Raw genomic sequence first — 18,758 nt, 5'->3', positions numbered from 1 at the left:
GACCCGCCTGTGACCCGTCTGTGACCCGCCTGTGACCCGTCTGTGACCCGCCTGTGACCCGTCTGTGACCCGTGTGTCCAGGACCCGTCTCTGCCTCTGACCAGTCACCGTCAGGAGCTGGAGGAGCTGAAGATCCGTCTTCACTCGTGTCACAACTGTCTTCCCTTCCACAAAGCCTCGCTCACCGAGAAGGCCGGCATTCTGTTCAGACAATATGTGAGGGACAATCTGTACGACCGCATCAGCACCAGGTGAGCACCATGTGAGGGACAATCTGTACGACCGCATCAGCACCAGGTGAGCACCATGTGAGGGACAATCTGTACGACCGCATCAGCACCAGGTGAGCACCATGTGAGGGACAATCTGTACGACCGCATCAGCACCAGGTGAGCACCATGTGAGGGACAATCTGTACGACCGCATCAGCACCAGGTGAGGACTCTGCACCAGGTGAGGACTCAGCACCAGGTGAGAGGACACGATTGCGTCTCAAACATAACGTGTGGTTTCCTTGTCCTTCGAGGCCGTTCCTGAACGACATCGAGAAGCGCTGGTTGGCGTTCCAGATGGTCAGCGCCGTGGACCAGTCGCACAAGTCGGGCGTGAGACACGGAGACATCAAGTCTGAGAACATCATGGTGACCAGCTGGAACTGGATCCTGCTGACCGACTTCGCCAGCTTCAAGCCCACGTTCTTACCCGAGGACAATCCCGCCGACTTCAACTACTTCTTTGACACTTCTCGCAGACGCACGTGCTACATCGCCCCCGAGAGGTTTGTGGACGGAACTATGTTCGCCACGGAGAGCGACCAGACCACGCCCCTCGTCGACCTGACCAATAACAACCAGAGGAGCCGCGGCGAGCTCAAGGCCGCCATGGACATCTTCTCTGCAGGTAACTGACCAGGAGCCACGCCCTGATGTAACTGACCAGGAGCCACGCCCTGACGTAACTGACAAGGAGCCACGCCCTGACGTAACTGACCAGGAGCCACGCCCTGACGTAACTGACAAGGAGCCACGCCCTGACGTAACTGACCAGGAGCCACGCCCTGACGTAACTGACAAGGAGCCACGCCCTGATGTAAATGACCAGGAGCCACGCCCTGACGTAACTGACAAGGAGCCACGCCCTGACGTAACTGACCAGGAGCCACGCCCTGATGTAACTGACCAGGAGCCACGCCCTGACGTAACTGACCAGGAGCCACGCCCTGACGTAACTGACAAGGAGCCACGCCCTGACGTAACTGACAAGGAGCCACGCCCTGATGTAAATGACCAGGAGCCACGCCCTGACGTAACTGACAAGGAGCCACGCCCTGACGTAACTGACCAGGAGCCACGCCCTGATGTAACTGACCAGGAGCCACGCCCTGATGTAACTGACCAGGAGCCACGCCCTGATGTAACTGACCAGGAGCCACGCCCTGATGTAACTGACCAGGAGCCACGCCCTGACGTAACTGACAAGGAGCCACGCCCTGACGTAACTGACCAGGAGCCACGCCCTGACGTAACTGACCAGGAGCCACGCCCTGACGTAACTGACAAGGAGCCACGCCCTGACGTAACTGACAAGGAGCCACGCCCTGACGTAACTGACCAGGAGCCACGCCCTGACGTAACTGACAAGGAGCCACGCCCTGATGTAAATGACCAGGAGCCACGCCCTGACGTAACTGACAAGGAGCCACGCCCTGACGTAACTGACCAGGAGCCACGCCCTGATGTAACTGACCAGGAGCCACGCCCTGACGTAACTGACCAGGAGCCACGCCCTGACGTAACTGACAAGGAGCCACGCCCTGATGTAAATGACCAGGAGCCACGCCCTGACGTAACTGACAAGGAGCCACGCCCTGACGTAACTGACCAGGAGCCACGCCCTGATGTAACTGACCAGGAGCCACGCCCTGACGTAACTGACCAGGAGCCACGCCCTGACGTAACTGACAAGGAGCCACGCCCTGACGTAACTGACCAGGAGCCACGCCCTGATGTAACTGACCAGGAGCCACGCCCTGACGTAACTGACCAGGAGCCACGCCCTGACGTAACTGACAAGGAGCCACGCCCTGATGTAAATGACCAGGAGCCACGCCCTGACGTAACTGACAAGGAGCCACGCCCTGACGTAACTGACCAGGAGCCACGCCCTGATGTAACTGACCAGGAGCCACGCCCTGACGTAACTGACCAGGAGCCACGCCCTGACGTAACTGACAAGGAGCCACGCCCTGATGTAACTGACCAGGAGCCACGCCCTGACGTAACTGACAAGGAGCCACGCCCTGATGTAACTGACCAGGAGCCACGCCCTGACGTAACTGACCAGGAGCCACGCCCTGACGTAACTGACAAGGAGCCACGCCCTGATGTAACTGACCAGGAGCCACGCCCTGACGTAACTGACAAGGAGCCACGCCCTGATGTAACTGACCAGGAGCCACGCCCTGACGTAACTGACCAGGAGCCACGCCCTGACGTAACTGACCAGGAGCCACGCCCTGACGTAACTGACCAGGAGCCACGCCCTGATGTAACTGACCAGGAGCCACGCCCTGACGTAACTGACCAGGAGCCACGCCCTGACGTAACTGACCAGGAGCCACGCCCTGACGTAACTGACCAGGAGCCACGCCCTGACGTAATTGACCAGGAGCCACGCCCTGATGTAACTGACCAGGAGCCACGCCCTGGCGTAACTGACCAGGAGCCACGCCCTGGCGTAACTGACCAGGAGCCACGCCCTGACGTAACTGACCAGGAGCCACGCCCTGACGTAACTGACAAGGAGCCACGCCCTGACGTAACTGACAAGGAGCCACGCCCTGACGTAACTGACCAGGAGCCACGCCCTGACGTAACTGACAAGGAGCCACGCCCTGATGTAAATGACCAGGAGCCACGCCCTGACGTAACTGACAAGGAGCCACGCCCTGACGTAACTGACCAGGAGCCACGCCCTGATGTAACTGACCAGGAGCCACGCCCTGACGTAACTGACCAGGAGCCACGCCCTGACGTAATTGACCAGGAGCCACGCCCTGATGTAACTGACCAGGAGCCACGCCCTGACGTAACTGACCAGGAGCCACGCCCTGGCGTAACTGACCAGGAGCCACGCCCTGACGTAACTGACCAGGAGCCACGCCCTGACGTAACTGACCAGGAGCCACGCCCTGACGTAACTGACCAGGAGCCACGCCCTGACGTAACTGACCAGGAGCCACGCCCTGATGTAACTGACCAGGAGCCACGCCCTGATGTAACTGACCAGGAGCCACGCCCTGACGTAACTGACCAGGAGCCACGCCCTGACGTAACTGACCAGGAGCCACGCCCTGACGTAACTGACCAGGAGCCACGCCCTGACGTAACTGACCAGGAGCCACGCCCTGACGTAACTGACCAGGAGCCACGCCCTGACGTAACTGACCAGGAGCCACGCCCTGATGTAACTGACCAGGAGCCACGCCCTGACGTAACTGACAAGGAGCCACGCCCTGATGTAACTGACCAGGAGCCACGCCCTGACGTAACTGACCAGGAGCCACGCCCTGACGTAACTGACAAGGAGCCACGCCCTGATGTAACTGACCAGGAGCCACGCCCTGACGTAACTGACAAGGAGCCACGCCCTGATGTAACTGACCAGGAGCCACGCCCTGATGTAACTGACCAGGAGCCACGCCCTGATGTAACTGACCAGGAGCCACGCCCTGATGTAACTGACCAGGAGCCACGCCCTGATGTAACTGACCAGGAGCCACGCCCTGATGTAACTGACCAGGAGCCACGCCCTGATGTAACTGACCAGGAGCCACGCCCTGACGTAACTGACCAGGAGCCACGCCCTGACGTAACTGAGCAGGAGCCACGCCCTGACGTAACTGACCAGGAGCCACGCCCTGATGTAACTGACCAGGAGCCACGCCCTGATGTAACTGACCAGGACCTCGGGACCACGCCTCTTTTCACCACCAACAGTCACTCTCTACATTCTGGTTAGCTCCGCCCCCAAATGTACAAAACATGCATTATGCAAAAACAAAATCTGATCGCAGAATCATCACAGAGGTAGTGACAAGATGTGAAAGATGTTACTACGGCAACGCCGTCCGCCCAACTAAATGTCGGCCATATTGGATCAAAATTTGCTAAGCATGACTCGGGAGTTTTTCCAAACTCCTCCCAGGACGTTTGGTCAAATGGTGTCGAGGAGTGAGACTTCCTGTGAAATCTGTCATGGGCTCTGTGTGTGTCACAGTTGTGTTGTTTGTGTGTCTCAGTGTGTCACAGTTGTGTTGTTTGTGTGTCACAGTGTGTCACAGTTGTGTTGTTTGTGTGTCTCAGTGTGTCACAGTTGTGTTTGTGTGTCTCAGTGTGTCACAGTTGTGTTTTTTGTGTGTCTCAGTGTGTCACAGTTGTGTTGTTTGTGTGTCTCAGTGTGTCACAGTTGTGTTTTTTGTGTGTCTCAGTGTGTCACAGTTGTGTTGTTTGTGTGTCTCAGTGTGTCACAGTTGTGTTTGTGTGTCTCAGTGTGTCACAGTTGTGTTTTTTGTGTGTCTCAGTGTGTCACAGTTGTGTTGTTTGTGTGTCTCAGTGTGTCACAGTTGTGTTGTTTGTGTGTCTCAGTGTGTCACAGTTGTGTTTGTGTGTCTCAGTGTGTCACAGTTGTGGTGTTTGTGTGTCTCAGTGTGTCACAGTTGTGTTGTTTGTGTGTCTCAGTGTGTCACAGTTGTGTTTGTGTGTCTCAGTGTGTCACAGTTGTGTTGTTTGTGTGTCTCAGTGTGTCACAGTTGTGTTTTTTGTGTGTCTCAGTGTGTCACAGTTGTGTTGTTTGTGTGTCAGTGTGTCACAGTTGTGTTGTTTGTGTGTCTCAGTGTGTCACAGTTGTGTTGTTTGTGTGTCTCAGTGTGTCACAGTTGTGTTGTTTGTGTGGTCTCAGTGTGTCACAGTTGTGTTGTTTGTGTGTCTCAGTGTGTCACAGTTGTGTTGTTTGTGTGTCTCAGTGTGTCACTGTTTGTTGTTTGTGTGTCTCAGTGTGTCACAGTTGTGTTTGTGTGTCTCAGTGTGTCACAGTTGTGTTTTTTGTGTGTCTCAGTGTGTCACAGTTGTGTTGTTTGTGTGTCTCAGTGTGTCACAGTTGTGTTTGTTTGTCTCAGTGTGTCACAGTTGTGTTGTTTGTGTGTCTCAGTGTGTCACAGTTGTGTTGTTTGTGTGTCTCAGTGTGTCACAGTTGTGTTTGTTTGTGTGTCTCAGTGTGTCACTGTTTTGTTGTTTGTGTGTCTCAGTGTGTCACAGTTGTGGTGTTTGTGTGTCTCAGTGTGTCACTGTTTGTTGTTTGTGTGTCTCAGTGTGTCACTGTTTTGTTGTTTGTGTGTCTCAGTGTGTCACAGTTGTGTTTGTGTGTCTCAGTGTGTCACTGTTGTGTTTGTGTGTCTCAGTGTGTCACAGTTGTGTTGTTTGTGTGTCTCAGTGTGTCACAGTTGTGTTGTTTGTGTGTCTCAGTGTGTCACAGTTGTGTTGTTTGTGTGTCTCAGTGTGTCACAGTTGTGTTGTTTGTGTGTCTCAGTGTGTCACAGTTGTGTTGTTTGTGTGTCTCAGTGTGTCACAGTTGTGTTGTTTGTGTGTCTCAGTGTGTCACAGTTGTGTTGTTTGTGTGTCTCAGTGTGTCACAGTTGTGGTGTTTGTGTGTCTCAGTGTGTCACAGTTGTGTTGTTTGTGTGTCTCAGTGTGTCACAGTTGTGTTGTTTGTGTGTCTCAGTGTGTCACAGTTGTGTTGTTTGTGTGTCTCAGTGTGTCACTGTTGTGTTTGTGTGTCTCAGTGTGTCACAGTTGTGTTGTTTGTGTGTCTCAGTGTGTCACAGTTGTGTTGTTTGTGTGTCTCAGTGTGTCACAGTTGTGTTGTTTGTGTGTCTCAGTGTGTCACAGTTGTGTTGTTTGTGTGTCTCAGTGTGTCACAGTTGTGTTTGTGTGTCTCAGTGTGTCACAGTTGTGGTGTTTGTGTGTCTCAGTGTGTCACAGTTGTGTTGTTTGTGTGTCTCAGTGTGTCACAGTTGTGTTTGTGTGTCTCAGTGTGTCACAGTTGTGTTTTTTGTGTGTCTCAGTGTGTCACAGTTGTGTTGTTTGTGTGTCTCAGTGTGTCACAGTTGTGTTGTTTGTGTGTCTCAGTGTGTCACAGTTGTGTTTGTGTGTCTCAGTGTGTCACAGTTGTGGTGTTTGTGTGTCTCAGTGTGTCACAGTTGTGTGTTTGTGTGTCTCAGTGTGTCACAGTTGTGTTTGTGTGTCTCAGTGTGTCACAGTTGTGTTTTTGTGTGTCTCAGTGTGTCACAGTTGTGTTGTTTGTGTGTCTCAGTGTGTCACAGTTGTGTTGTTTGTGTGTCTCAGTGTGTCACAGTTGTGTTGTTTGTGTGTCTCAGTGTGTCACAGTTGTGTTGTTTGTGTGTCTCAGTGTGTCACAGTTGTGTTGTTTGTGTGTCTCAGTGTGTCACAGTTGTGTTGCTTTGTGTGTCTCAGTGTGTCACAGTTGTGTTGTTTGTGTGTCTCAGTGTGTCACAGTTGTGTTGTTTGTGTGTCTCAGTGTGTCACTGTTGTGTTTGTGTGTCTCAGTGTGTCACAGTTGTGTTGTTTGTGTGTCTCAGTGTGTCACAGTTGTGTTGTTTGTGTGTCTCAGTGTGTCACAGTTGTGTTGTTTTTGTGTCTCAGTGTGTCACAGTTGTGTTGTTTGTGTGTCTCAGTGTGTCACAGTTGTGTTGTTTGTGTGTCTCAGTGTGTCACAGTTGTGTTGTTTGTGTGTCTCAGTGTGTCACAGTTGTGTTGTTTGTGTGTCTCAGTGTGTCACAGTTGTGTTGTTTGTGTGTCTCAGTGTGTCACAGTTGTGTTGTTTGTGTGTCTCAGTGTGTCACTGTTGTGTTGTTTGTGTGTCTCAGTGTGTCACTGTTGTGTTGTTTGTGTGTCTCAGTGTGTCACAGTTGTGTTGTTTGTGTGTCTCAGTGTGTCACAGTTGTGTTTGTGTGTCTCAGTGTGTCACAGTTGTGGTGTTTGTGTGTCTCAGTGTGTCACAGTTGTGTTTGTTTGTGTGTCTCAGTGTGTCACTGTTTTGTTGTTTGTGTGTCTCAGTGTGTCACAGTTGTGTTTGTGTGTCTCAGTGTGTCACTGTTGTGTTTGTGTGTCTCAGTGTGTCACAGTTGTGGTGTTTGTGTGTCTCAGTGTGTCACAGTTGTGTTGTTTGTGTGTCTCAGTGTGTCACAGTTGTGTTGTTTGTGTGTCTCAGTGTGTCACAGTTGTGTTGTTTGTGTGTCTCAGTGTGTCACAGTTGTGTTTGTGTGTCTCAGTGTGTCACAGTTGTGTTGTTTGTGTGTCTCAGTGTGTCACAGTTGTGTTGTTTGTGTGTCTCAGTGTGTCACAGTTGTGTTGTTTGTGTGTCTGTGTGTCACAGTTGTGTTTGTGTGTCACAGTGTGTCACAGTTGTGTTGTTTGTGTGTTCAGTGTGTCACAGTTGTGTTGTTTGTGTGTCTCAGTGTGTCACAGTTGTGTTGTTTGTGTGTCTCAGTGTGTCACAGTTGTGTTGTTTGTGTGTCTCAGTGTGTCACAGTTGTGTTGTTTGTGTGTCTCAGTGTGTCACAGTTGTGGTGTTTTTGTGTCTCAGTATGTCACAGTTGTGTTGTTTGTGTGTCTCAGTGTGTCACAGTTGTGTTGTTTGTGTGTCTCAGTGTGTCACAGTTGTGTTGTTTGTGTGTCTCAGTGTGTCACAGTTGTTTTGTTTGTGTGTCTCAGTGTGTCACAGTTGTGTTGTTTGTGTGTCTCAGTGTGTCACAGTTGTGTTGTTTGTGTGTCTCAGTGTGTCACAGTTGTGTTGTTTGTGTGTCTCAGTGTGTCACAGTTGTGTTGTTTGTGTGTCTCAGTGTGTCACAGTTGTGGTGTTTTTGTGTCTCAGTATGTCACAGTTGTGTTGTTTGTGTGTCTCAGTGTGTCACAGTTGTGTTGTTTGTGTGTCTCAGTGTGTCACAGTTGTGTTGTTTGTGTGTCTCAGTGTGTCACAGTTGTTTTGTTTGTGTGTCTCAGTGTGTCACAGTTGTGTTGTTTGTGTGTCTCAGTATGTCACAGTTGTGTTGTTTGTGTGTCTCAGTGTGTCACAGTTGTGGTGTTTGTGTGTCTCAGTGTGTCACAGTTGTGTTGTTTGTGTGTCTCAGTGTGTCACAGTTGTGTTGTTTGTGTGTCTCAGTGTGTCACAGTTGTGTTGTTTGTGTGTCTCAGTGTGTCACAGTTGTTTTGTTTGTGTGTCTCAGTGTGTCACAGTTGTGTTGTTTGTGTGTCTCAGTATGTCACAGTTGTGTTGTTTGTGTGTCTCAGTGTGTCACTGTTTTGTTGTTTGTGTGTCTCAGTGTGTCACAGTTGTGTTTGTTTGTCTCAGTGTGTCACAGTTGTGTTGTTTGTGTGTCTCAGTGTGTCACAGTTGTGTTGTTTGTGTGTCTCAGTGTGTCACAGTTGTGTTTGTGTCTCAGTGTGTCACAGTTGTGTTGTTTGTGTGTCTCAGTGTGTCACAGTTGTGTTGTTTGTGTGTCTCAGTGTGTCACAGTTGTGTTTGTGTCTCAGTGTGTCACAGTTGTGTTGTTTCTGTGTCTCAGTGTGTCACAGTTGTGTTTGTGTCTCAGTGTGTCACAGTTGTGTTGTTTCTGTGTCTCAGTGTGTCACAGTTGTGTTTGTGTCTCAGTGTGTCACAGTTGTGTTGTTTGTGTGCAGGTTGTGTGATCGCTGAACTCTTCACTGAAGGCGTTCCTCTCTTCGATCTCTCTCAGCTCTTGGCGTATCGTAAAGGCCTTTACCAGACTGAACCTGTTCTGATGAAGATCGAAGACCCCTGTGTGCGCCAGCTGGTACGGGACCACTTTAGACCTGCTTTAGTCCTGCTTTAGTCCTGCTTTAGTCCTGCTTTAGTCCTGCTTTAGTCCTGCTTTAGTCCTGCTTTAGTCCTGCTTTAGACCTGCTTTAGTCCTGCTTTAGTCCTGCTTTAATCCTGCTTTAGTCCTGCTTTAGACCTGTTTTAGTCCTGCTTTAGACCTGCTTTAGACCTGCTTAAGTCCTGCTTTAGTCCTGCTTTAGACCTGCTTTAGTCCTGCTTTAGTCCTGCTTTAGTCCTGCTTTAGTCCTGCTTTAGTCCTGCTTTAGACCTGCTTTAGACCTGCTTTAGTCCTGCTTTAGTCCTGCTTTAGTCCTGCTTTAGACCTGCTTTAGTCCTGCTTTAGTCCTGCTTTAATCCTGCTTTAGTCCTGCTTTAGACCTGTTTTAGTCCTGCTTTAGACCTGCTTTAGACCTGCTTAAGTCCTGCTTTAGTCCTGCTTTAGACCTGCTTTAGTCCTGCTTTAGTCCTGCTTTAGTCCTGCTTTAGTCCTGCTTTAGACCTGCTTTAGTCCTGCTTTAGTCCTGCTTTAGACCTGCTTTAGTCCTGCTTTAGTCCTGCTTTAGTCCTGCTTTAGACCTGCTTTAGTCCTGCTTTAGACCTGCTTTAGTCCTGCTTAAGTCCTGCTTTAGTCCTGCTTTAGACCTGCTTTAGTCCTGCTTTAGTCCTGCTTTAGTCCTGCTTTAGTCCTGCTTTAGACCTGCTTTAGTCCTGCTTTAGTCCTGCTTTAGTCCTGCTTTAGTCCTGCTTTAGTCCTGCTTTAGTCCTGCTTTAGTCCTGCTTTAGACCTGCTTTAGACCTGCTTTAGACCTGCTTTAGTCCTGCTTTAGTCCTGCTTTAGTCCTGCTTTAGACCTGCTTTAGTCCTGCTTTAGACCTGCTTTAGTCCTGCTTTAGTCCTGCTTTAGACCTGCTTTAGTCCTGCTTTAGTCCTGCTTTAGTCCTGCTTTAGACCTGCTTTAGTCCTGCTTTAGACCTGCTTTGGACCTGCTTTAGACCTGCTTTAGTCCTGCTTTAGACCTGCTTTAGTCCTGCTTTAGTCCTGGTTTAGTCCTGCTTTAAACCTGCTTTAGTCCTGCTTTAGTCCTGCTTTAGACCTGCTTTAGTCCTGCTTTTGTCCTGCTTTAGTCCTGGTTTAGTCCTGCTTTAGACCTGCTTTAGACCTGCTTTAGTCCTGCTTTAGTCCTGCTTTAGTCCTGCTTTTGTCCTGCTTTAGTCCTGGTTTAGACCTGCTTTAGACCTGCTTTAGTCCTGCTTTAGTCCTGCTTTAGACCTGCTTTAGACCTGCTTTGGACCTGCTTTAGTCCTGCTTTAGACCTGCTTTAGTCCTGCTTTAGACCTGCTTTAGTCCTGCTTTAGTCCTGGTTTAGTCCTGGTTTAGTCCTGGTTTAGTCCTGCTTTAGACCTGCTTTAGTCCTGCTTTAGTCCTGCTTTAGTCCTGCTTTAGTCCTGGTTTAGTCCTGCTTTAGTCCTGCTTTAGTCCTGCTTTAGTCCTGCTTTAGACCTGCTTTAGTCCTGGTTTAGACCTGCTTTAGACCTGCTTTAGTCCTGCTTTAGTCCTGCTTTAGACCTGCTTTAGTCCTGGTTTAGACCTGCTTTAGACCTGCTTTAGTCCTGCTTTAGTCCTGCTTTAGTCCTGCTTTAGACCTGCTTTAGTCCTGCTTTAGTCCTGCTTTAGACCTGCTTTAGTCCTGCTTTAGACCTGCTTTAGTCCTGCTTTAGTCCTGCTTTTGTCCTGCTTTAGTCCTGGTTTAGACCTGCTTTAGTCCTGGTTTAGTCCTGCTTTAGTCCTGGTTTAGTCCTGCTTTAGTCCTGCTTTAGTCCTGCTTTAGACCCGCTTTAGTCCTGGTTCTGACCCTGTTCTCTGGCAGGTGTCTCACATGGTCCAGTTGGATCCAGAAAAGCGTCTCTCAGCAGAAGAGTACCTCAAACAGCAGCGAGGACGAGCGTTTCCCGACGTCTTCTACTCTTTTCTCCAGAACTACATGGTCCAGTTCACCACAGAGTCTCTGCAGCCGGCCGACGACCGAGTGCTGCTGGTGCACCGAGACCTGGACCACATCCTGGACCGCCTCAGCACCGGTGAGACCCTAAAGCAGGGGTGAGACCCACAACACCAGGGGTGAGACCCTAAAGCAGGGGTGAGACCCACTACACCAGGGGTGAGACCCACTACACCAGGGGTGAGACCCTAAAGCAGGGGTGAGACCCTAAAGCAGGGGTGAGACCCACTACACCAGGGGTGAGACCCACTACACCAGGGGTGAGACCCTAAAGCAGGGGTGAGACCCACTACACCAGGGGTGAGACCCTAAAGCAGGGGTGAAACCCACTACACCAGGGGTGAGACCCACTACACCAGGGGTGAGACCCACTACACCAGGGGTGAGACCCACTACACCAGGGGTGAGACCCTAAAGCAGGGGTGAGACCCACTACACCAGGGGTGAGACCCACTACACCAGGGGTGAGACCCACTACACCAGGGGTGAGACCCACTACACCAGGGGTGAGACCCACTACACCAGGGGTGAGACCCACTACACCAGGGGGGGCAATTATTCCCCTCCGAGGGCCATATTCAAATCCAGGCAAGTAGCGGAAAAAAATAAAATATCACTTTTCTGTCAAATACAGGCCATTGAATCTATTATTGAATTCACTTCACGTCATGTGTGAAGGACACAAGAGCAGACAGAAGGATGTGTGTGAAGGACACAAGAGCAGACAGAAGGATGTGTGTGAAGGACACAAGAGCAGACAGAAGGATGTGTGTGAAGGACACAAGAGCAGACAGAAGGATGTGTGTGAAGGACACAAGAGCAGACAGAAGGATGTGTGTGAAGGACACAAGAGCAGACAGAAGGATGTGTGTGAAGGACACAAGAGCAGACAGAAGGATGTGTGTGAAGGACACAAGAGCAGACAGAAGGATGTGTGTGAAGGACACAAGAGCAGACAGAAGGATGTGTGTGAAGGACACAAGAGCAGACAGAAGGATGTGTGTGAAGGACACAAGAGCAGACAGAAGGATGTGTGTGAAGGACACAAGAGCAGACAGAAGGATGTGTGTGAAGGACACAAGAGCAGACAGAAGGATGTGTGTGAAGGACACAAGAGCAGACAGAAGGATGTGTGTGAAGGACACAAGAGCAGACAGAAGGATGTGTGTGAAGGACACAAGAGCAGACAGAAGGATGTGTGTGAAGGACACAAGAGCAGACAGAAGGATGTGTGTGAAGGACACAAGAGCAGACAGAAGGGAAACAAACAAAAAACTTTTTTTTCCATCTCTTTTTAAAAAAAATATTACTTGGACAAACTTGGCGGCCGGATTGAAAGGTCCTGCGGACCAGATGTGGCCCGCGGGCCACAGTTTGCCCACCCCTGCGCTAGGGTTTAGATTGGGTTTACACCAGGTTTGGATTGGGTTTAGACTGGGTTTAGATCGGGTTTAGACCAGGTTTAGACCGAGTTTACACAGGGTTTACACTGGCTTTACACCGGTCTTAGACCGGGTTTACATTGGACTTAGACCGGGTTTAGACCGGGTTTACACTGGTCTTAGACCGGGTTTAGACCGGGTTTACATTGGACTTAGACCGGGTTTACATTGGTCTTAGACCGGGTTTAGACCGGGTTTACATTGGTCTTAGACCGGGTTTACACTGGTCTTAGACCGGGTTTAGACCGGGTTTACATTGGTCTTAGACCGGGTTTACATTGGTCTTAGACCGGGTTTAGACCGGGTTTACATTGGTCTTAGACCGGGTTTACATTGGTCTTAGACCGGGTTTAGACCGGGTTTACATTGGTTTTAGACCGGGTTTACATTGGTCTTAGACCGGGTTTAGACCGGGTTTACATTGGTCTTAGACCGGGTTTACATTGGTCTTAGACCGGGTTTACATTGGTCTTAGACCGGGTTTAGACCGGGTTTACATTGGTCTTAGACCGGGTTTACACTGGTCTTAGACCGGGTTTAGACCGGGTTTACATTGGTCTTAGACCGGGTTTACATTGGTCTTAGACCGGGTTTAGACCGGGTTTACATTGGTCTTAGACCGGGTTTACACTGGTCTTAGACCGGGTTTAGACCGGGTTTACATTGGTCTTAGACCGGGTTTACATTGGTCTTAGACCGGGTTTAGACCGGGTTTACATTGGTCTTAGACCGGTTTTAGACCGGGTTTACATTGGTCTTAGACCGGGTTTACACTGGTCTTAAACCGGGTTTAGACCGGGTTTACATTGGTCTTAGACCGGGTTTACATTGGTCTTAGACCGGGTTTAGACCGGGTTTACATTGGTCTTAGACCGGGTTTACACTGGTCTTAGACCGGGTTTAGACCGGGTTTACATTGGTCTTAGACCGGGTTTACATTGGTCTTAGACCGGGTTTAGACCGGGTTTACATTGGTCTTAGACCGGGTTTACACTGGTCTTAGACCGGGTTTAGACCGGGTTTACATTGGTCTTAGACCGGGTTTACATTGGTCTTAGACCGGGTTTAGACCGGGTTTACATTGGTCTTAGACCGGGTTTAGACCGGGTTTACATTGGTCTTAGACCGGGTTTACACTGGTCTTAGACCGGGTTTAGACCGGGTTTACATTGGTCTTAGACCGGGTTTACATTGGTCTTAGACCGGGTTTAGACCGGGTTTACATTGGTCTTAGACCGGGTTTACACTGGTCTTAGACCGGGTTTACATTGGTCTTAGACCGGGTTTAGACCGGGTTTACATTGGTCTTAGACCGGGTTTAGACCGGGTTTACATTGGTCTTAGACCGGGTTTACACTGGTCTTAGACCGGGTTTAGACCGGGTTTACATTGGTCTTAGACCGGGTTTACATTGGTCTTAGACCGGGTTTAGACCGGGTTTACATTGGTCTTAGACCGGGTTTACACTGGTCTTAGACCGGGTTTAGACCGGGTTTACATTGGTCTTAGACCGGGTTTACATTGGTCTTAGAACGGGTTTAGACCGGGTTTACATTGGTCTTAGACCGGGTTTAGACCGGGTTTACATTGGTCTTAGACCGGGTTTAGACCAAGTTTACATTGGTCTTAGACCGGGTTTACACTGGTCTTAGACCGGGTTTAGACCGGGTTTACATTGGTCTTAGACCGGGTTTACATTGGTCTTAGACCGGGTTTAGACCGGGTTTACATTGGTCTTAGACCGGGTTTACACTGGTCTTAGACCGGGTTTAGACCGGGTTTACATTGGTCTTAGACCGGGTTTAGACCGGGTTTACATTGGTCTTAGACCGGGTTTAGACCGGGTTTACATTGGTCTTAGACCGGGTTTACACTGGTCTTAGACCGGGTTTAGACCGGGTTTACATTGGTCTTAGACCGGGTTTACATTGGTCTTAGACCGGGTTTAGACCGGGTTTACATTGGTCTTAGACCGGGTTTACACTGGTCTTAGACCGGGTTTAGACCGGGTTTACATTGGTCTTAGACCGGGTTTACATTGGTCTTAGAACGGGTTTAGACCGGGTTTACATTGGTCTTAGACCGGGTTTACATTGGTCTTAGACCGGGTTTAGACCGGGTTTACATTGGTCTTAGACCGGGTTTAGACCGGGTTTAGTGATATGTCTTGGATCTCTGTCAAACATCTCTGCTGTCTCCTCAGGCCCCTCCTCGTCCTCTCTGCCGGAGCCTTCCCTCTCCCCAGACGCCTCTCTCAGCTCTCGGGAGGAGCAGGGCCTCACGGTGCTGGTGTCTTTGTTGACCTCGTGCCTTCAGACGCTGCACTCCTGCCACAGTAAACTGGCCGCTCTGGACCTGGTCCTGCGGCTGGGCCCTCGTCTGAGCGTGGACGTGCTCCTGGACCGCATCACGCCGTACCTGCTGCACATGTGCGCCGACGCCGTGCCACGCATCCGCGCCCAGGCCCTCAGGACCCTCACCCGCGTCCTGGGCATGGTCAACGGGGCCCCGCGCAACGACACCAACATCTACCCAGAGTATATTCTCCCAGGTTTGTGTCCTGGAGCTGCAGCCAAAGCTTCTAGAGAGAATATTTATGAATAAATTGTATTATTGAGGAAAATCAGAAATGGTTTATTCTTTTTTGATATTTAGATTGAATAATGCCACTGTCACTGTTGAGGTTTGTGTTTAGAGTCTGTTTAGTCCAGACTAACGTGACCATTAGAGAAATTATTATTTTATTCATCAAACTTATGTCTCAGGAATTGCTCAGCTGGCTCAAGACGAAGCCACCATCGTACGGCTCGCATACGCTGGTGAGAGACTGTTTAGTGTTCATTTAACTGGTCTCACTCTGGTCTCACTCTTGTCTCACTCTGGTCTCACTCTTGTCTCTCTCTGGTCTCTCTCTTGTCTCACTGGTCTCTCTCTGGTCTCACTCTGGTCTCTCTCTGGTCTCGCTCTTGTCTCTCTCTGGTCTCTCTCTTGTCTCACTCTGGTCTCTCTCTGGTCTCACTCTGGTCTCTCTCTGGTCTCTCTCTTGTCTCTCTCTGGTCTCTCTCTGGTCTCTCTCTTGTCTCTCTCTGGTCTCTCTCTTGTCTCACTCTTGTCTCACTCTGGTCTCACTCTGGTCTCACTCTTGTCTCACTCTGGTCTCTCTCTGGTCTCACTCTGGTCTCACTCTTGTCTCTCTCTGGTCTCTCTCTGGTCTCTCTCTGGTCTCACTCTTGTCTCTCTCTGGTCTCTCACTCTGGTCTCACTCTGGTCTCACTCTTGTCTCACTCTGGTCTCACTCTTGTCTCACTCTGGTCTCACTCTGGTCTCTCTCTGGTCTCTCACTCTGGTCTCACTCTGGTCTCACTCTTGTCTCACTCTGGTCTCACTCTTGTCTCACTCTGGTCTCTCTCTCTGGTCTCTCTCTGGTCTCTCTCTGGTCTCTCTCTGGTCTCTCTCTGGTCTCACTCTTGTCTCACTCTGGTCTCTCTCTCTGGTCTCTCTCTGGTCTCTCTCTGGTCTCTCTCTGGTCTCTCTCTGGTCTCACTCTGGTCTCACTCTGGTCTCACTCTTGTCTCACTCTGGTCTCACTCTTGTCTCACTCTGGTCTCACTCTGGTCTCACTCTGGTCTCACTCTGGTCTCACTCTTGTCTCTCTCTGGTCTCACTCTGGTCTCTCTTTGGTCTCTCTCTCTGGTCTCACTCTGGTCTCACTCTGGTCTCACTCTGGTCTCACTCTTGTCTCACTCTGGTCTCACTCTGGTCTCACTCTGGTCTCACTCTTGTCTCACTCTGGTCTCACTCTTGTCTCTCTCTGGTCTCTCTCTGGTCTCTCTTTGGTCTCTCTCTCTGGTCTCACTCTGGTCTCACTCTTGTCTCACTCTGGTCTCACTCTGGTCTCACTCTGGTCTCACTCTTGTCTCACTCTGGTCTCACTCTGGTCTCACTCTTGTCTCTCTCTGGTCTCTCTCTGGTCTCACTCTGGTCTCTCTCTCTGGTCTCACTCTGGTCTCACTCTTGTCTCACTCTGGTCTCACTCTGGTCTCACTCTTGTCTCTCTCTGGTCTCTCTCTCTGGTCTCTCTCTGGTCTCTCTCTGGTCTCTCTCTGGTCTCACTCTGGTCTCTCTCTCTGGTCTCTCTCTGGTCTCTCTCTGGTCTCTCTCTGGTCTCACTCTGGTCTCACTCTGGTCTCACTCTGGTCTCACTCTTGTCTCACTCTGGTCTCACTCTGGTCTCACTCTTGTCTCTCTCTGGTCTCTCTCTCTGGTCTCTCTCTGGTCTCTCTCTGGTCTCTCTCTGGTCTCACTCTGGTCTCTCTCTCTGGTCTCACTCTGGTCTCACTCTTGTCTCACTCTGGTCTCACTCTGGTCTCTCTCTGGTCTCTCTCTGGTCTCACTCTTGTCTCTCTCTGGTCTCACTCTTGTCTCTCTCTGGTCTCACTCTGGTCTCACTCTGGTCTCTCTCTGGTCTCTCTCTGGTCTCTCTCTGGTCTCACTCTGGTCTCACTCTGGTCTCACTCTGGTCTCTCTCTGGTCTCACTCTGGTCTCTCACTCTTGTCTCTCTCTGGTCTCACTCTGGTCTCTCACTCTTGTCTCTCTCTGGTCTCTCTCTGGTCGCTCTCTTGTCTCTCTCTGGTCTCTCTCTTGTCTCACTCTGGTCTCTCTCTGGTCTCACTCTGGTCTCACTCTTGTCTCACTCTGGTCTCACTCTGGTCTCTCTCTTGTCTCTCTCTGGTCTCACTCTGGTCTCTCTCTGGTCTCACTCTGGTCTCTCTCTGGTCTCACTCTGGTCTCTCACTCTTGTCTCTCTCTGGTCTCACTCTGGTCTCTCACTCTGGTCTCTCTCTTGTCTCTCTCTGGTCTCTCTCTTGTCTCACTCTGGTCTCTCTCTGGTCTCACTCTGGTCTCACTCTTGTCTCACTCTGGTCTCTCTCTTGTCTCTCTCTGGTCTCTCTCTGGTCTCACTCTGGTCTCACTCTGGTCTCTCTCTGGTCTCACTCTGGTCTCTCTCTCTGGTCTCTCTCTGGTCTCTCTCTGGTCTCTCTCTGGTCTCTCTCTGGTCTCACTCTGGTCTCTCTCTCTGGTCTCTCTCTGGTCTCTCTCTGGTCTCTCTGGTCTCTCTCTGGTCTCACTCTGGTCTCACTCTTGTCTCACTCTGGTCTCTCTCTTGTCTCTCTCTGGTCTCTCTCTGGTCTCTCTCTGGTCTCTCTCTGGTCTCTCTCTGGTCTCTCTCTTGTCTCTCTCTGGTCTCTCTCTGGTCTCTCTCTGGTCTCTCTCTGGTCTCTCTCTGGTCTCTCTCTAGTCTCTCTCTGGTCTCACTCTTGTCTCACTCTGGTCTCTCTCTGGTCTCACTCTGGTCTCACTCTTGTCTCACTCTGGTCTCTCTCTGGTCTCTCTCTGGTCTCTCTCTGGTCTCTCTCTGGTCTCTCTCTGGTCTCACTCTGGTCTCACTCTTGTCTCACTCTGGTCTCTCTCTGGTCTCACTCTGGTCTCTCTCTGGTCTCTCTCTGGTCTCACTCTGGTCTCTCTCTGGTCTCTCTCTGGTCTCTCTCTGGTCTCTCTCTGGTCTCACTCTGGTCTCACTCTTGTCTCACTCTTGTCTCACTCTGGTCTCACTCTTGTCTCACTCTGGTCTCACTCTGGTCTCTCTCTTGTCTCTCTCTTGTCTCTCTCTTGTCTCTCTCTGGTCTCACTCTGGTCTCACTCTGGTCTCACTCTGGTCTCTCTCTGGTCTCTCTCTGGTCTCACTCTGGTCTCTCTCTGGTCTCACTCTGGTCTCACTCTGGTCTCTCTCTGGTCTCACTCTGGTCTCTCTCTGGTCTCACTCTGGTCTCTCTCTGGTCTCTCTCTGGTCTCTCTCTGGTCTCACTCTGGTCTCACTCTTGTCTCACTCTGGTCTCACTCTGGTCTCTCTCTGGTCTCTCTCTGGTCTCACTCTTGTCTCACTCTGGTCTCTCTCTGGTCTCACTCTGGTCTCTCTCTTGTCTCTCTCTGGTCTCTCTCTGGTCTCTCTCTGGTCTCTCTCTGGTCTCACTCTGGTCTCACTCTTGTCTCACTCTGGTCTCTCTCTGGTCTCTCTCTGGTCTCTCTCTTGTCTCTCTCTGGTCTCACTCTGGTCTCACTCTGGTCTCACTCTTGTCTCACTCTGGTCTCTCTCTTGTCTCTCTCTGGTCTCACTCTGGTCTCACTCTGGTCTCTCTCTGGTCTCTCTCTGGTCTCTCTCTGGTCTCACTCTGGTCTCACTCTTGTCTCACTCTGGTCTCACTCTGGTCTCTCTCTGGTCTCTCTCTGGTCTCACTCTTGTCTCACTCTGGTCTCTCTCTGGTCTCACTCTGGTCTCTCTCTTGTCTCTCTCTGGTCTCTCTCTGGTCTCACTCTGGTCTCTCTCTGGTCTCACTCTGGT

At 50.6% G+C, this 18,758-nt stretch overlaps 1 protein-coding gene across 2 annotated transcripts in view; it reads left to right on the top strand.

The window, feature by feature from the left end:
- Positions 1–18,758, top strand: part of pik3r4 (phosphoinositide-3-kinase, regulatory subunit 4) — a 72,803-nt gene that overhangs the window by 5,214 nt on the left and 48,831 nt on the right. For both annotated transcript variants that reach the window (XM_072460240.1, XM_072460239.1), the window contains 6 exons: positions 82–251; positions 527–900; positions 8,757–8,890; positions 10,784–10,994; positions 14,561–14,908; positions 15,123–15,176. In XM_072460240.1, coding sequence (XP_072316341.1) covers positions 82–251; positions 527–900; positions 8,757–8,890; positions 10,784–10,994; positions 14,561–14,908; positions 15,123–15,176 — 1,291 coding nt within the window. The remainder of the gene's footprint in view (positions 1–81; positions 252–526; positions 901–8,756; positions 8,891–10,783; positions 10,995–14,560; positions 14,909–15,122; positions 15,177–18,758) is intronic.

Source organism: Eucyclogobius newberryi, unplaced genomic scaffold, assembly GCF_026437365.1.
Source record: "Eucyclogobius newberryi isolate DKJ021-1_F unplaced genomic scaffold, fEucNew1.0.hap1 SCAF_3, whole genome shotgun sequence".
In the NCBI taxonomy this organism is placed as follows: Eukaryota; Metazoa; Chordata; class Actinopteri; order Gobiiformes; family Gobiidae; genus Eucyclogobius; species Eucyclogobius newberryi.
Note: the sequence above shows the minus strand (reverse complement) of the source record. Positions and strands in the feature narration are given on the sequence as shown.